This window comes from Hyla sarda, chromosome 5, assembly GCF_029499605.1.
Source record: "Hyla sarda isolate aHylSar1 chromosome 5, aHylSar1.hap1, whole genome shotgun sequence".
In the NCBI taxonomy this organism is placed as follows: Eukaryota; Metazoa; Chordata; class Amphibia; order Anura; family Hylidae; genus Hyla; species Hyla sarda.
In genome coordinates this window covers 55793205-55811673 of record NC_079193.1, presented here as the reverse complement: position 1 = coordinate 55811673, position 18469 = coordinate 55793205, and the positions used below count along the sequence as shown (strand labels likewise).

The window sequence follows — 18469 nt, the reverse complement described above, 5'->3', positions numbered from 1 at the left end:
ATCAGTTTTTTAATCAAAAACCTGATACGGGAACTGTATTGCAAAAACGTGGTGTGAACCCAGCCTGACCTGTATTGCTGTAGTGAGTGCAGGATACCTTTTTGTTTCTGCTATTACAGTTACTTATGGGTGCTATTTGCTATGGATACTATTTAACACCGCTGGTTGCTGCCCTGGATACCCGCAGTGTACATCCGGGTCCCATAGTTGGAAACCGCTATATGGAGTGGTTGCGGTGCCATCATTGATTTCTATTAAATGTCTACTTTATTAGATGGGATTAACCCTTTATTGTCAGAGAACATGGTCGTTCTGAATATGAGAACCACAAAAATGTATTTTGGTATAATAAATTGAGTTCCGCTCCGGGTCTAATAGACTGAACTGACACAGAAGACTATAAAGCGCTCTTGGCTAAATGTATCTTGTTTCCTTCTGAAGATAAGGAAGACAATTCACAAGATATACTCCACTAACTAGAGCAGCGTCCCAGGTCTCACATGTTCCTGGAATGGAAGGTGGTGCCGCAGAAGGTGGGCCATGATTAGTGTGCAAGTAAAGCAACGAAACATTCGCAACAGTACAAGGAAGTAATGAGACACAAGGGTAGATACATCGCACAGTATTCAGAGCAGTCAGTGTGAAATGGGTCTCTAAGGCAATTACGAATGGTATTACAGGTTGTGTAGATCTGCTCTAAATAGCGACAAATTTTACAGTTTGTATTCCAGGACTGCAAAAGTACCTCCTTTAATTATACATTAAATAACATCGCTGTAGCTGTGAAATAGAGAAAGTATTCTGTACTGTAGATGTGGAATACCAATCAGGCTTTAATATAAAACTTAGGTAGTATACAGAAGTCCCTCAATTTACAATATGAATTGGTTCCAGGACGACCATTGTATGTTGAGGCCAGAACTATGGAAATCTGGTAATTGGTTCTAAAGCCCAAAAATGTCATCCAAATAGGAAAAAAGTAAGAAATAAAAAAAACAGTAGGTAACTAATACAGATAGAGAAAGTCCTTAAATATAAAAGTAATAAAGATCTGCTGGGAGCTGTAATCACTGTCTATGGAGAGGACAGGAGCTTCTTCAGGGTCCTGTACAGTACACACAGGGGGAGATTTATCAAAGGATTTAGACTGTTTTTTCCTGTCTAAATTTGTCGCACAGAAAGTCACAGTCTAAATACGTGCGACTTTTCTGCGACTTTTGCTCTAGAGGATTTTTGGAACATGGTGAATTCTAGTCTATTTTAGATGGAAATGCATTGGTGCTGAATTTATCAAAAGCGACTTTTCAGCAACAAGTCGCATTGGCTGAAAGTACGCCGAAATGTCAGACCATGCTGGAGCAGGTTTAAATACAGTCTAAAGCATAGATCACAAAGTCTGTGCACAGAATTTATAAAGAGCCGTGCGACTTTGGATAAATTAGGCGCACGATAGACCAGCCTAACCCTCTGTAGTTTGGTCTATATTGATGCGGAACATAGATAGCTTTGAGAAATCTCCCCCACAGTGTCCTAAAAAAGTAACATGGAGCCGCCTTCATCTGGTGTCCAAAGGAGCAGGTAACCCTGGCACAGATAAAGAGTAGTACAGAACATGTAATACTTTGCTGTACTGTAGGAGGCGCTACCAGACAGCCAGTCAGTGCATACGCTTCAGTAATACTGGGATTTTACCAGAGAAATGTCCATTCTGATTGGTCGGATCTTCCAGCCATTGAGATGTTCCACAAATCTGGACTGTCTGTAGCTTTGTATGTTGAGTCTGGTTTTAAGTTACAATGGTCCAGAAAAGACCGGAAATATTGTAACCTGAGGCCATTGTAAGTTGAGGGAGTTGTAGTTTTGCAACAGCGGAAGGCACCCTGGTTGGGAAACACTGGCCCAGTCTTACAGTATATGCTTGTTACAGAAATTGCTGAGTGAGCTGATCTGTCACCTTAACTCTTCAGCCCTCTTTGCCATGTCATGAAAAAAGTTGCATGCAATCCAAGGATCTGACCCCCAACAAACGCATACAGACAACAATTCATGTACAATGCTGTAGGCTATGCTGGAGCTATACTATGTAAGCAATGAGACACACATGCATATTGTTAATTAAATGGGTACTACGGAGAAACAAAAATGTTTTCAAATCTACTGGTGCAGAGTAAAGAGAAAGTTAAACAGATCTGTAAATTATTTCCATATAAAAACCTTAATCCTTCCAGTACTTATCAGCTGCTGTATACTACAGAGGAAGTTGTGTAGTTCTTTCCAGTCTGACCACAGTGCCCTCTGCTGCCACCTCTGTCTGTGTCAGGACCATCCGGAGCAGGAGAGGTTTGCTATGGGAATTTGTTCCTGCTCTGGACAGTTCTTGACCAAGACAGAGGTGTCAGCAGAGAGCACTGTCAGACTGGAAAGAACTACACAACTTCCTATACTGCAAAAAAAAAAAAAAAAAAAACCTAAGTGGGAAAACCCAATTTCTAGAACTGTTCCTGAACTATATAGTATATTCATTCTTTCAGTTTGATGTGTTTGTAGTTTTATCACTGTAAAAACAGATTTCACAGAAGATTATTTTTGTGATATTCTTTTTATAAGGCTAAGGCCATGACACAGGTCCAGTGACCAAATATTGCTGTGTCACACATGTATGTCATCAGTCATACATGATTCATTTCATGGTCAAAGTCGCTGTCACCTCTAGCCTAAATAACGTATTTGTCCATCTTCTCTCCTCTGTGCCATTAGTAGTATATAGTGTATATATAAATATAGTGTATAGTATGTTTACAGCTGTCAATATTCTGCCAGTAGAGTAGAGGAGTAGTGATGAGCAGCAGGGGTCATATTCGAATTTGTGATATTTCGCAAATATATTGACGATTATTTGTCCTATCTTTACAAAATTTGCATATTCGCTATGTGCATACAACTTTTTTTCCATGCAAAAATTCTCATGGAATATTCGCATGTGGGGAAAACGAAAATTTGCATGGGAAATTCACATAAAAAATTTGCATAAAAATGTGCATGTGAAAAAAAACAAAACAAAAAAGGAATATTCGTCATTACGAACATATAGCACTATATTCTAAATATTCGCGAAATCGCAAAGTGTCGATATTCGCGATAAAAATTCGCATAACGAATATTCATGCTCAACACTATAAAGGTGCGGCTGAAAATGGAGCCATCGCATTAATAAGCAATCTGTGTGTAGCCCTGGCCTAAGGAGGATAGTTTTAAGAAAGTTGCCCACATACCGGTCATGTCTTAATGCTCTCATATCCACATACACAGTTGTTGGATCTGGTCCAGATGTTCCCTGCAATAAAGATAATTATAATAAGTGAGTATTCTATAATAAAGATAGAAAGCTGTAATAATCACATGCAAAGCATAGCACATATATCTCAAAAGAGATCCTTATGTATAAAGACAAAAACAAAGATTTTATTATTTGTATAAAAATATCTTCTCTATCTATCATCTACCTACCTATCTATCTATCTATCTATCTCATATCTATCTATCTATCTATCTCATATCTATCTATCATCTATCTCTCTATCTATCTCTCTATCTGTCTATCTATCTATCTATCTATCTATCTACCTATGTTCTATCTATTTATCTAGAAACAAATGCATTCCAGAGGCATTCCCAAAATTAAGTTAAAAGTCTAAGGTTCTTTATTGACTCATGAAGGTGCGACGTTTCGACGGCATCACGCCATCTTTATCAAGCATGACATACTGGTTACAAGTGGTTCAATATATATGGTACATAGTTGATACGAATCAAATTCTCATTAATGTGTATACAGTAACTGAACATCATAAAAAATATACAATCAGTGCCAAATGGTGCAAGTATAAACTAAAATCCATAATGCATCATAAGTGATAATATACATAATGTGCAAAGTTATAAAACTGTTGTCTTAATTAGTGTCCATTAGCAGCTGTGTGCAATAAAATCACTGTGAGATTAAAAAAACATCACATGGATAAATGAGCGCTCACCGGCTACTGTATAGATGCCATCTCGGCATTCATAGTATAGAAGGTCTTACTTCTGCGCCATGTGACCATCACATGACCGGACTTGCGATCACATGATCGGCCTCTGTCAGCGCGAGATTCCGCGCATGCACACAGGGGATCGTGAGGCTGTGGAATCCATCATATAGGAGGGCATTGCTTCCAGTGTAGTAATTACAAGTATAGGTCTAAAAATTATTATTATGCAGCACCATAATAAATATCTAATGTGGGATGTACTTTAAATAGATCTAGGGCTGCATTCACACCTCGTTTTCAGCCTACGGTTTCCGGATCCGGCTGGGGGATGGGAAACTGGGCGCTCCCGTACCCCAGCCGGACCGGCACTGAAATCCATTTACTTTAATGAGCAGATTGGAGTGAAACGGTGACTCCGGTCGGCTCATTTTTGACCTGTATCCGGTTTTGTGACCGACCTAAAACCGTAGTATACTACGGTTTTAGGTCCGGTCAGGAAACCGGATACAGGTCAAAAATGAGCCGACCGGAGTCACCGTTTCACTCATCTGCATCTCACTGCATCTCCTTACACTAAATTGTTATGTGCACAGTTCTCCTTCTACACTAGTGTTCTCTCAGGACCACATGTGCTTTTCAGGACCCCTTGCCACTCCAGAAACTATTCTACATCTATGACATCAAGTATATTATATTTTTTAAATTGACATAGTCATTTGAAAAACTTTGCATAAACTTTGCAATAGTACAAGCAAATAAAAGAAGCTTCTTAATCTATCTTAAAAATGCTTCTTTCTTCTGTTATTCTTGCCCCTCCCCCTCTCATGAAAGACTGTATTCTACTCTAAAATTCAGCTCAGCTTTGTCCTGTGTCTGCAAGACAAGCAATACAAGTTTATGGAGGAGGAAGGTGGGAGCTCCACCCACCAGCTCTGGGAGAACTGCAAATTAGAGATGAAGCCTGCAGAGCAGAAATCTGCAAAAAAATATCATATAGAAGTAATATATTGGCCAGAAATAGTGCTGCTCCTCATGTACACACACAGGACAGCCTACGCTTTAAGCATCATCTCTTTGATTTTGCCAACTCAATTAGAATAGGGCATTTTGATATCAGAACCCTCTAAAAGAATCAAGCCCTGCCAAGTACTAATAATGGGCTCCGTGTATTACTAAATTTCCCCTGCAATGGCTGGATGAGACGCATATAGAACTCTTCAAGTAAAAATGAATGACACTAATGATACCTTGACCACAGCCAAGAGGCCCAGGCATTATGGCATAAAACTTGTTGATCATGTGATATTCAGAAGATTACCAAGCTGTGAGACAACTGAAGACAATAATGGCTTATTACTATTGAGAGTGTCTATTTTGTATAAAGAGATTTTAGAAGCTGATGGAAAATTTCTCTAATATGGCAGAAATAATTTTTTTTTGTCAAATCAAAAGGGAAAAATGTTGACTTACAATTGCCAAATATCACTAGCCTAAAAAGATGTTTCTGGCTCTTACTTTACATAACTCTATTGATTATTACCCTAAATATTCAATGCTAACCTGTCAGGTGATTTTTGCTGCCATGACAACAGATGATAGAGTAAGAGAATGTGAGTTCTTCTGACCCCGCCCACACAATAAGAGTTCTGCTGACTCTGCCTACATCAGGGAGTGTCCAGCTGACCCCACCATCAGCAATGAGAGTCCTAGTTATCCCACCCATAGCAGTGAGCCCTGCTGACTTCGCCCATAGCAGTGAAAGTACTAATGACCCCACCCACAGCAGTAAGAGTCCTGCTGACCCCACCCACAGCAATGAGAGTAACAGTGACCCCACCAACAGCAGTGAGAGTCCTGCTCACCAAGCCCACAGCAGTGAGAATCATGCTGACCCCATCCACACACAGTGAGAGTTCTGTTGACCTCACCCATAGCAGTGAGAGTCCTGCTGACCCTGCCAACAAAAAATGAGAGTCCTGCTGATCCCGCCTACAAGCAGAGTCCTGCTGACTTCACCCACACGCAGTGAGAGTCCTGCTCTCCCCTCCCACAGGCAGTAAGAGTCCTGCTGACCCCACCCACACAAGTGACTAATAGCCTTCTCAGTACACACAGTAATATTGGAAAAGCTGACAAGCAGGAAGCACAACTCTCCTAAGAGTCCTGTTAGAATTTACTCCACCCCCTATTACAACCAGCTAAGATTTACTCTAAAACACTTCAGCCTTTCATACTTTAAAAACAAGCCAGGAACTGGACAAAAGGTCCTCTGGGTCATCCCCAGTTGCTTCTTCTCACTCCACTGGGATTCATTGACAGGTGTCCCTATTTTTTTTTATCATTCACAATGTAAATCAGTGCCTAAAGAGAACATAAAATCATTTTATGCAAGATGCACATTTAATACCTGCTAAACCTTTAAGCTGTGAAGTCAAATGAGATAAAGAAAGTGATCTTTCTTCATATTTAGTTGTGTTTAATATCTTATTCTTGGTCACTGGTTTCCTACTACAATTGCACCCAGCCAGGACTGTGATTGGGCATAAAATACTATACTTCATTGCACTGTTCTTGAATCAGGCCAATGGTTGAACTGCATAAGACAGATATTTGAACTAAACTTATGCATAGGAAATTTTCTAAATACATTTACCCATCTGGCTATCCTTAAAAGACTCAGCATAGGGCTACCAATATAAAGTAGGTCACCTACAGCCAATACATTTTCTCAAAATGTACAAAACAACCACTGTGCTTCAAGTGATGTCTTTAGAAGGAGCACTCTACTGACAATATTTCCCAACCTGTTAGTAACATGAACCCTCAGTATGAGCCAGGACTGAAGGCTGCTTTCTCCAATGACACCCATGTATAACATAGAGAGCCATTCATATGATCAGCCTCTGTCTAACACTATATACTGAACACCTATGCAATTTCCATTGCAGTGGTAAAAAAATAGATGAAGGCAATTTTGTCCAATCAGCTGTCTACCAAGTAGTAGGTGATCATTACCGTGGCTTCCACGTTAGGTTGTCCATACAGGTTTTGGCCTAGCCACAGTGACTCCCTGTGGTTTACTACTATTTGCTAAGCTGTAGGGTACCCTTGCTTGTGGTTTCAAGTACAAGAGAAACATTGCAATTGGCGGTAATCCACATGCAGTTACCAACACTCAGCCAAAGCCTTTATGGCAAACCTTACCGGGGTAGTCTGTGACTAGATTCCTTCAACACTTGTTCAAACTTTGCAACGATTTAAAACTGAAAAATCAAAATCCATCTATGGATGGTATAAGAACTATAATAATGTTAATTCACCACAACAACAAAAAGGAAAGAATCCGGCACCGTTGCTACTAAGACAAAAATAACCTTCCTAGTCACTGTGGCCGAGGTGTAGGTGTACCGTGGAGAAGATATAATCTTGATGGTGCTACATGTGTAGAATACGTAGTAGATAATCACTTCACAATAGAAATTTTCACGGAGCATTCACCCGGTAAGATTGTAGCAGTATAGCCGCTACATCCATAGGAAGCTGGGATTCGAGCAGAGAAGTGGAAGGAGGAACCGGGGGGAGTTCAGACGCTGGGCCACGGACCGTGTCGCGCCGCTTGGTGCTTCGTCAGGCAGTCTGTGGCCGAGCGTCTGAACTCCCCCCGGTCCCACCTACCACCTCTCTGCTCAAATCCCAGCTTCCTATGGATGTAGAAGCTACACTGCTACAATCTTACCGGGTGAGTGCTCTGTGAAGATTTCTATTGTGAAGTGATTATAATAATAATGTATTGTTCACCTATAAGGTTAATTCAAGCTGCAAAAGGTAAGTTAATATTGATTAATAATTGACCGAAGTAACTAAAGCCGCCCAGTCACTGACTGATTTCATGAGTTTTAAACAGGACAGAAATATTTCAGATATAAAGCATAAAGTATTCAGAGCAGACCTGGAAACTAAAGAAAGTTGAGAAATTTAATTTCTAAATCTAATTCGTTAATATGAAATGATTTATTCAGATCTGCAAGGTCCGCTTCAATTTTCACAGATTTATTATCTATCTATCTTTCTAGACCAGTGATTCCCAACTGGGGTGCCGCAGGATTTTGCCGTGAATTTGTCATTTTTTTTTTTTAAATGTCCCACCGCGGCCTGCGCGCCTATGACTCACGGTGCCGCAAGGGGGAAGGGAAGCCTGCGTGCGGTCTGCGCACACAGCGTCCCCCCTCCCCCTTGTCCACCCTCCCCTTTCACCCATGTCCATCCTCCTGTCGCCCATGTCTACCCTCCTGTCACACATATCCACCCCCCATCACCCATGTCCGCCTTGTCCACGTCCCTGTCACCCATGTCCATCCTCCTATCATCCATGTCCGCCTTGTCCACCTCCCTGTCCATCCCTGTCACCCATGTTCACCCTCCTGTCATCTATGTCCGCCTTGTCCACCCCCTGTCCATCCGTGTCACCCCTTTGTCACCCCAGTCCACCCATCTCTGTCACTCCTGTCCACCCCTCTTTTACCCCCTTATCACCCTTGTCCACCCCTCTGATCCCGTCTCCCATGTCCACCCTCCTGTCATCCATGTCCACCCCCCTATCCAACCCTCTGTCACCCCTGTCCATCCCCGTCACCCATGTTCACCCTCCGCTGTCCACCATTCTGACCACATCCTTTTCACCCATGTCCACCCCATATTCACCCCTCTGTCCCTTTGTCACCCCTGTCCACCCCTCTGTTACCACCTTGTCACTTCTGTCCATCCCTCTGTCACCCCCTATGCCCCCTGTCACCCATGTTCACTGTTCTACACCCATCTGTCACCCATGTACACCCCCTACACCCCTGTCACCTCCCTAGACCCCTCTTTCACCCCCCTATACCCCTGTCACCCATGTATACTCCTCTACACCCCTCTGTCACCCCATACGCCCCTCTGTCACCCATGTACACTCTTCTACACCCCTCTGTCACCCATGTACACCCCTCTGTCACCCCCTACACCCCGCTGTCACCCATGTACACTCCTCTACACCCCTCTGCCACCCATGTACACCCTTCTACACCCCTCTGTCACCCATGTACACCCCTCTGCCACCCATGTACACTCTTCTACACCCATCTATCACCCATGTACACCCCTCTTCACTCCCATCACCCATGTACACTCCTGTCCACCCCAACACCCCTCTGTCACCAATGTACACCCCCCTATCACCCCCTTTGCCCCCTGTCACCCATGTTCATTCTTCTACACCCCTCTGGCAGCCATTTACACTCTTCTACACCCCTCTGTCACCCATATACACCCCTCTGCCACCCATGTAAATAAATGTGCGGAGCCTAATAAGTTTGTTTTGCAGGTTTGCAAGAAATTGCCATGATGGCCCGGACCAGATGGAGAAGAAAAGGAAACAACGCTGATTAGAGAATACATCACTTGTGAGTTGTGTCTAAGGCAGGAGTGTACTTTCCCCCCCTTTTTTTTTTGCTTGTAAACTTCGGTTGGGGTGCCCCGAGACGAAAAAGGTTGGGAAACACTGATCTAGACAAGAAAAAAGGTAGCAGAACACCGAATAGTAGGCTTGGGAGTGGGTGCAATGAGTAGGGGATCCCAGGTCACAGGACTCCAAGCCTGATATAATCAAAATAATACTGCAGCACTCCAAAGGAATAGTGGAAAATGTGGATAGCGTTAATTCCATCTTAAGCATCATGGCAATGTTTCAGCTGCTTGCATGCAGCTGAAATGTTGCCATGATGCTTAAGATGGAATAAACACTATCTACTTTTTCCACTATTCCTTTGGAGTGCTGCAGTATTATTTTGGTTATATCTATCTATCTATACACACATATATTAGAGTAATATACATTTTTCTGTGTTCGTGTCTCTCAAAGTGCTAGTCCAATGCCCATTCGATAAAACTATACATACTATGAAACATATCCTAGCTGTTAGAATTTAAAAAATAAATAAATATAGTTAGTGCTTCAGTTTTATGTGGAAAACAAACATTGAAGGGTTATCCTGGCCAAGTTCATCTTATCCCCTATCTAAAGTATAGGGGATAAGATGTCTGATTGGAGGGGCCCGCAGCTGGGACCCAGTGCAGAACCGGCATTCTACACGGAGCCACGTCTCCAGTCTTGGAAACCTCTTTGTTTCCGGGGCTGGAGACGTGACGTCACGACATGCCCCCGTCATTCATGTCTATGGTCGTCACGCCCCCTCTAAATAGACATGAATGTGGGGGCGTGGCATGACGTCACGTCTCCAGTCCCAGAAAGAGGTTTCCAAGACTGGAGACGCTGCCTGGAGATTGCGGGGGGTCCCAGCGGTGGGACCCCTGCAACCAGACATCTTATCCTCTATCCTTTGGATAGGGGATAAGATGCATTTGGCCAGAATACCCCTTTAACATCACATTTAATACTCCTCCCGCACCAGACAAACAAATTTGCAACACTGTTCAAAATACCATTTTTATTCATCCATAAACCTGATGGCTTTTAAATGCTAAGATGTCACAACAATAGGGGAGATAATAAAAAAACTGGGTAATTCTTAGACCATGTAAATTTAGACAAGACAGTATAAAAATGCAGCACATTTCTACAGTGATTTGGGCTGTTTTAAACTCTGGCACATGTTTAGACTAGTTTAAGTTTGTACTATGTATTAGTTGGCTCAGTTGTATGCAAAAATGGCACATATTTTGGTGCATATAATTCACACCCTCTTTTAAGTGAAGCCCTTCCCACTTTTCAGTAAGCCCTGCACCCTTATCAATCAAGGTGCAAAAATGTCTAAGGGGTGTCTTAAAAAAGTTGAAAATGTAAAGTAGACAAACGTAAACCAGTTTATTTGGAGCACATTACATAAGATTTTAGATGCTCACAGTTCTGATTATCTCCTACAATTAGTTGATTCTTACATGTCCATTAAATTGATGGATCAATGAAGCAATTTTTCATTGATCTCTTATAATTATTTTGTTATTAGTGATAAGAAAAATATTTTGTGTCTTTCTTTGTCAGAGGCCAACCAGGCAATACACATGACCAACACATTTCAGATAATGCGTGATGTAAAGAAATTATATTATAAGTTTGCACAACTAAGGCTTGCATTGGGCAAATCTACTTATTCTTATGCATCCAAGATAAAAAAGGAACCAATTTTGCAATTAGTATTACTGAATAATATTCTGGCAGCTCCAATGCAGATATATGTCCCCATAGTAACAGACTACAAACAAACCCTGTGTAGGCTGATCCTGCACTCATTCTCTCTTCTATCTGTCCATTTCCTTACATTAAAGGGGTATTCCGCCCCTAGACATCTTATCCCCTATCCAAAGGATAGGGGATAAGATGTCTGATCGTGGGTGGTCCCGCCACTGTGGACCCCCGTGATCACGGCTGCAGCACCCCAGACATCCGGTGTACTGAGCGAACTTCACTCTGTGCCGGATGACTGGCGATGAGGGGCGGAGGCTTGTGATGTCACATCCACGCCCCACTCGTGACGTCCCGTCCCCGCCCCTCAATGCAAGTCTATGGGAGGGGGCGTGAAGGCCGTCATGCCCCCTCCCATAGACTTGCATTGAGGGAGTGTGGACGTGACGTCAAGAGCGGGCATGCCCCCGATGCTCTTAACGAATGCCGGGTGTAGCAGGGAGAACACGGAGGTCCCCAGCGGTGGGACCCACTGCGATCAGACATCTTATTCCTTGGATACAAGGGTTTTACCTTTCAAACTCGCAGCGTGTTTCTCGCAGCTGCAAATTTCTGCTATGGAAAATCAGCCATAAATCCTATTGACATTAATAGGGTCCGCGGCAGATTTTCTGTAGCGGAAAATTTCTGAACATTTTTCACGGACAGCTGGCAGAGAGCCTGCCCCCTTACAGACTCGCAGTGGGAAACATGCTGCAAGTTTAAAGGAAACATGCTCATGTGAACGAGCCCTTGGGCTCAGCAATTTCTGCAAGAATTATGCCACAGGTGAACTAAAGTAAGCCTGGTAGGTTATCAATTTTGGACAAAATATAGCTGGCCATGCACATTAAATAGCTGTTGTTCGAATGTTCCTTCAGTCATAAGCTAGGTTGCCCTGCCAAGTTTGCATGTATTCTGAATAGAGAGGGAAGAAAAGGTTGTTGCTAGACTCCTCTGATGGCTTATGTCCTCAAGGAGAAAAGGATTGGGCAGTTGAAATGCATTATGTCTGATCCTTCACTGACATCTGCTGCTGGCCCCATATATATTAGTAATGAGTCAGAAGATGCAGGGCTTGGTTGTTGTCTGTAACCAGATATATACACAGAGCTCCATAGGAGCAGGAGACACAAATGGTAAGATATTATTCATCAAAACTACTTGCACATAATTTGTTATTCTACATTCACACTATTGTGATTGGTTGCAAAGGTGGAAGAGAGAAAAACCAACTTAAAGCACATAAATGTTCTACAATGTGGTAACAAATCTTAGTACAAAACAGATTTATCCTTAGACTTGTCTATAAAAATACATTTTGCACAACCTTTATAAATGTGTCCCTCTAAACCACTTTAAAGGGAACCTGTCCATAGTTTCATGCTGCCTGAACCACTGACAGGCTCCTTATCATGCACTCTGAATAGCTGTGTTATCATAGTTTTGGCTGGGAAATGGCCTGCGTGTTATTGAGGCTGTCTCCAACCCTGATGGACAGATCTTTCCCTAAACCCCCGCCCTGGACTTAAAGTCACGTTGCCGGCTGAAGTTACAACTATGATTACCCTGAAGTGGCAGTGCCATTTAGAATTGAATGATATAGGACTGTGATAAGGAAGCCTGTCAGTGATTCATGATGTCTATGGTTCGGGCAGCATGAAAATAGTGCTAGGTTCCCCTTAAACCCCCTGTTATTTGTCCAGTTTTGACTCAAACATGTAGAAAGCTCAGAACTTAATTGGCTGATATGGTTAACGTAAGAAATTTTATAGGTGGGTTTTAAGGGAATGTAAAAATCCCATACCTGCTCAGTCAGTTTCCCCAGCCTGTGTGGCTATAGCAGCAGGGATTGCAAAGGGGGTGAGTGAAGGTACAGTAAGGAAGAGGTGAAGAAAATTATAAGAAGGAGGTGACGTACAAAAGTCAAACAGATATAAGAACACAGGGATGTAAGGAAAATGCCAGAAGCAGGGAGTAAAACAAAACAAAAAAAACAAAAACAAATGTCAAATATAGAAACTTTAGCAAATGAAACAAAAACAGTTAAATTAACAAAAGAAAATAATCTGTTTAAAGATTAAACAACTAAAAGATGAGATGTCTACAAGTTTAGTAGAGACAGTCATGAACAGTTGATGCCAAAGCAGCATTTAATGACACCTACAATACCTGAGAACATAGTAATAACACAACGTGTGTACAGACAGGACAGCGGTAACATCTCTAATGTATGTGGAGGAAACCCAGACCAAGGTGATAAAATACTTAACCCCCAAATACTTCATACACATGAACCCTGCTAATTCTCCCTTATATATACTGTATATGGCAAACAACTGCTTTACACAAAATATGTTGTGCTTAATTTAATGTGCAATAGAAATCTACTCCAGCTATGAGCCCATGACCTCTATTAGATTACAGGTACGATATTCATCCTTAAGGTGATCAAACAATCTTAATCCTTCCAGAGGTGTCAGCAGAGAGCACTGTGATCAGACAGAAAAGAACTAAACTATTTTCTCTGTAGTATACAGCAGTTGATAAGTACTGAAAGGATTAAGATTTTTTTAATAGAAGTAATTTACAAATCTGAATAACTTTTGGCACCAGTTGATTTGAAAAAAAAAAAAAAAAATAATAATGTTTTTCACCGGAGTGCCCCTTTAAGCATACACACTATGGAGTTTCGTTGACTCCGCCAAAATAATTAACATGTTCCTTCTTTTGGAAAAATCTGCTCCAAATCCACTTGAGATGGTGGATTTCCAAGTGATCCTAGAGCTGGCTTGGTCTGCTGCCCATGGGGTCTTTGAGCCAAATTTTTTCCGGGCAGACATTCCGTAACGTGAATGAGCCCTTATACACTGTTGAAAATAATAAAACAAGAGAAACAGAAACACAGCCGCACATCCACCATTAGTATTTTGATCTTTATGTTTCTCAGCATAAATTAAAAAACTAACAGGTTGTTATTATACATTTTGATCAAAAAGTGCAAGCCCACTCGCCACGTCAAGGCCACCTATTCAGAGTGGGTCCCTAACTTAACACTGGCGTAGTGCCAGCCGGCGACCACAGCCACCCCAACACCATGCCCACAGGAGGAAGGACCCAGTGGCCAGGCAGCCCCACTGCTGCCTGACCAAGCCCCTGGCTCCGGGCCACACCACCCCACAGACAAAGCATCACAGTAACAATGATCACCGCAGAGCACCACACCAGTGTGAACACCTACCAAGTGCTCCCTGCCAGAGGGCTGGGAGAATGCTAAGAGGAAACCCATATGCAGTCTCCTGATAATTAAAACTGCCTGGGCCGAATGGGTACAGCAGAGTGCTGGCTATGAACAGATTGTTAGTATACATTTTGATCAAAAAGTACAAGCCCACTCGCCACGTCAAGGCCACCTATTCAGAGTGGGTCCCTAACCTAACACTGGCGTAGTGCCTGCTAGGTTAGAGACTCTGTGGCAGCCATTGTTTCTGTGATGCTTTGTCTGTGGGGTGGTGTGGCCGGGAGCCAGTGGCTTGGTCGGGCAGCAGTGGGACTGCCTGGCCACTGGGTCATTCCCCCTGTGGGCTTGGTGTCATGGTGGCAGTGGTCGCTGCCCAGTGTTAGGTTAGGGACCCACTCTGAATAGGTGGCCTTGACGTGGCGAGTGGGCTTGTACTTTTTGATCAAATGTATACTAACAACCTGTTAGTTTTTAAAATTATGCTGAGAAGCAAATAGATCAATATACAAATTGTGGATGTGCGGCTGTCTTTCTCTATTTTTGTTGTACACTGTCGAAAATGAGCCTGGCATCCGGCAACTCTTTCTTCCATACAGCAAAATCTCTTTCAGAAGACTCCCCCCTCCCCTATTGGTCTTCTGGGCAAAGGTGGTCTTCTCCCAGTGGGCTGAAAATATTTCACAAGAAATCTGGTCTGGATAAGGTATCCTTAAAGGAATACTCCGGTGCACACTTTTTTCATGTTATCCCGTCCGGGCTGCAAAATAAAAGAAAACGCACTTTCTCTTACCTGCCAACGAGCCCCCGGAGCTCCGGTACAGGTGTTCGGTCCCCGGGCTGTATTCTTCTTACTTCCTGTTAGCCCGGTACGTCACACGGAGCTTCAGCCTATCACTGGCCAGCGATGGCCAGCGATGTCCCGCCTCGGCCAGTGATAGGCTGAAGCTCCGTGTGACGTGCCGGGCTAACAGGAAGTAAGAAGAATACAGCCCGGGGACCGAACACCTGTACCGGAGTGTATCGGAGCTCCGGGGGCTCGTTGGCAGGTAAGATAAAGTGTGTTTTCTTTTATTTTGCAGCCCGGACGGGATAACATGAAAAAAGTGTTCACCAGAGTGCTCCTTTAAAGAGGGGGGAGCTGTTTATACAGGAAACGTTGGGTTGTCTGAGCCAGCTGTTGGCTGTAGGAGTGATGTTGGGTATACAGGAATGTTATCACTGCCGCCACGTAAACAAACCCCACAGAGAGAAATGGTGTTGAGTACAACGGGGCAAACTTACCTTTTACGGTAGGGTCACATGTCGCACATCCACAGCGTATTTGGCAATCACAAGAGCGGACTCCCTGCTGCGGCAGGCTAGCTCTGTGTTTCCACTCGCAGCGGCGGATTTCGCACTGCGCATCTGCTACGAGCAGGCACTATGTCTACACCCAGCAGTGAGCTCCCTCTTGTGACTCCAATTGGTGCATCCGCAGCTAAAATACGCTGCAGATGTGCTACATGTGACTGTACCCCTCAGGGTGTATTCACACACAAACACAGGATCCCCTGCAGATTTGAAGTTGTAAAATCCACAATTGCAGATTTTACAAGCCAATTCTTATGTACAACAGTGGATTTTACAAATGAAAATCTGCAATTGCGGATCTAGTGTGTGTGTGTGTGAATACGCCCTTAAACAGATTTTCCCCCAAAAATATTTAGAATACACTTTGTGCTTGCAGGACTTTATTTAAGTATAATGTGCCTTCTGAGGATTCTGTGAAAGCTGCGCGAGCCACAGTCACACGTATTCCAAGCAAACGCTAGGAGAAAGCACAGGATTCTAGGCTTTTAAGTAATGAAGCCGCGCGGCTCGTGAGATTTCCTATAAATACTGATTCACAAGCTAGAGATTGTCTTTTATCAACCTCTCCGCTGATAATCTTAGAGATTTAAGAAAATAACTTCAGCAAATGGCATTATGTTTTTAAGCTCGGCAACCGGAATACTAATGCGAGTCTTGTACAGCGCACACGGCTTAGGAGCCTTCTACTATGTGTGAATATATGGGGTAATACGATACAGACCCATAGAAATAGGTCATCTAGGCCAATGGTCTCCAAACTGTGGCCCTTCAGATGTCGCAAAACTACAACTCCCAGCATGCCCGGACAGCCAACGGCTGTCCGGGCATGCTGGGAATTGTAGTTTTGCGACATCTGGAGGGCCACAGTTTGGAGACCACTGATCTAGACAACCATACAATGAGCACAGATGCAATGTTATGAGCATCAGGAAAAAAAAGATTTTTTATTTATTTTATTATTTTTGCACTAAATTTATGTACTAAATTATGCTTTCCCATAGAGAAGATGAGCGTGAAGGGTTAAGTCCTGCTGAAAAAGCGTTGCCGATGTAGTTTAGTCAATGGAGTCTATGAACTGCGCCTTACGGGATGTATCAAATCGTGAAATCTCAACCATCCGTCAGGAAGAGTAATGGGGATTTCTGCAGCTTTTCTGTACATTTTGTCTGGCAATCTTCAGACAGTCAGACGCAGTCGGTTTACAACAAAGCCGACGGCTGTCCGGGCATGCTGGGAATTGTAGTTTTGCGACATCTGGAGGGCCACAGTTTGGAGACCACTGATCTAGACAACCATACAATGAGCACAGATGCAATGTTATGAGCATCAGAAAAAAAAAGATTTTTTATTTATTTTATTATTTTTGCACTAAATTTATGTACTAAATTATGCTTTCCCATAGAGAAGATTAGCGTGAAGGGTTAAGTCCTGCTGAAAAAGCGTTGCCGATGTAGTTTAGTCAATGGAGTCTATGAACTGCGCTTTACGGGATGTACCAAATCGTGAAATCTCAACCATCCGTCAGGAAGAGTAATGGGGATTTCTGCAGCTTTTCTGTACATTTTGTCTGGCAATATTCAGACAGTCAGACGCAGTCAGTTTACAACAAAGCCAACGGCTGTCCGGGCATGCTGGGAATTGTAGTTTTGCGACATCTGGAGGGCCACAGTTTGGAGACCACTGATCTAGACAACCATACAATGAGCACAGATGCAATGTTATGAGCATCAGGAAAAAAAAGATTTTTTATTTATTTTATTATTTTTGCACTAAATTTATGTACTAAATTATGATTTCCCATAGAGAAGATTAGCGTGAAGGGTTAAGTCCTGCTGAAAAAGCGTTGCCGATGTAGTTTAGTCAATGGAGTCTATGAACTGCGCTTTACGGGATGTACCAAATCGTGAAATCTCAACCATCCGTCAGGAAGAGTAATGGGGATTTCTGCAGCTTTTCTGTACATTTTGTCTGGCAATCTTCAGACAGTCAGACGCAGTCGGTTTACAACAGAGATACGAGGGTCTCCGATGTAAAGGCATCTGAGGCTGTAGTGTTTTGGTCAAATACACTCAATGCTTGCTAGAATTATGGTTCATTACAATTACTTCCTATAACCGCTAATTCCTTTCTATTATTGGACACATAAATCGACACCACAGCATATTTGCTACTGTGTATTTTTTCCTACCCATTGAAGTCAATGGGTAGGAAAATACGCAGCAGCAAACATGCAGCAAAATACGGCACCTGCGACTTTACCCTATGGTGGTATTATTTGGGTACCGAATGGTAATGTCACTTACCAAGGGCTTTATATTACAATATTCTTTGGACACTGCATATTATTTGGACGCTGCATAGTTGAAAACTAAAATGACCTACTATTTTTTTTCCCAGTGTATTATTTGTGGGATTTATGGAATAGTATTTTTGGGGTGATTTTGTCAAATAAAAAAATAAATTAAAATAAATAAAAAAATCTATTTTTCTGATGCCCATGACATTGCATCTGTGCTCATTGTATGGTTGTCTAGATCAGTGGTCTCCAAACTGTGGCCCTCCAGATGTTGCAAAACTACAATTCCCAGCCTTATAGGATGTTATTATGTGGAATATGTATAAAAGTAT

General features: G+C 42.6%; 1 protein-coding gene across 10 annotated transcripts in view; it reads right to left on the bottom strand.

Moving 5' to 3' along the window:
* The window catches only part of DIP2C (disco interacting protein 2 homolog C), a 496242-nt gene that overhangs the window by 20449 nt on the left and 457324 nt on the right, over positions 1-18469 (bottom strand). For all 10 annotated transcript variants that reach the window (XM_056519534.1, XM_056519533.1, XM_056519538.1 and 7 more), the window contains one exon: positions 3273-3334. In XM_056519534.1, coding sequence (XP_056375509.1) covers positions 3273-3334 — 62 coding nt within the window. The remainder of the gene's footprint in view (positions 1-3272; positions 3335-18469) is intronic.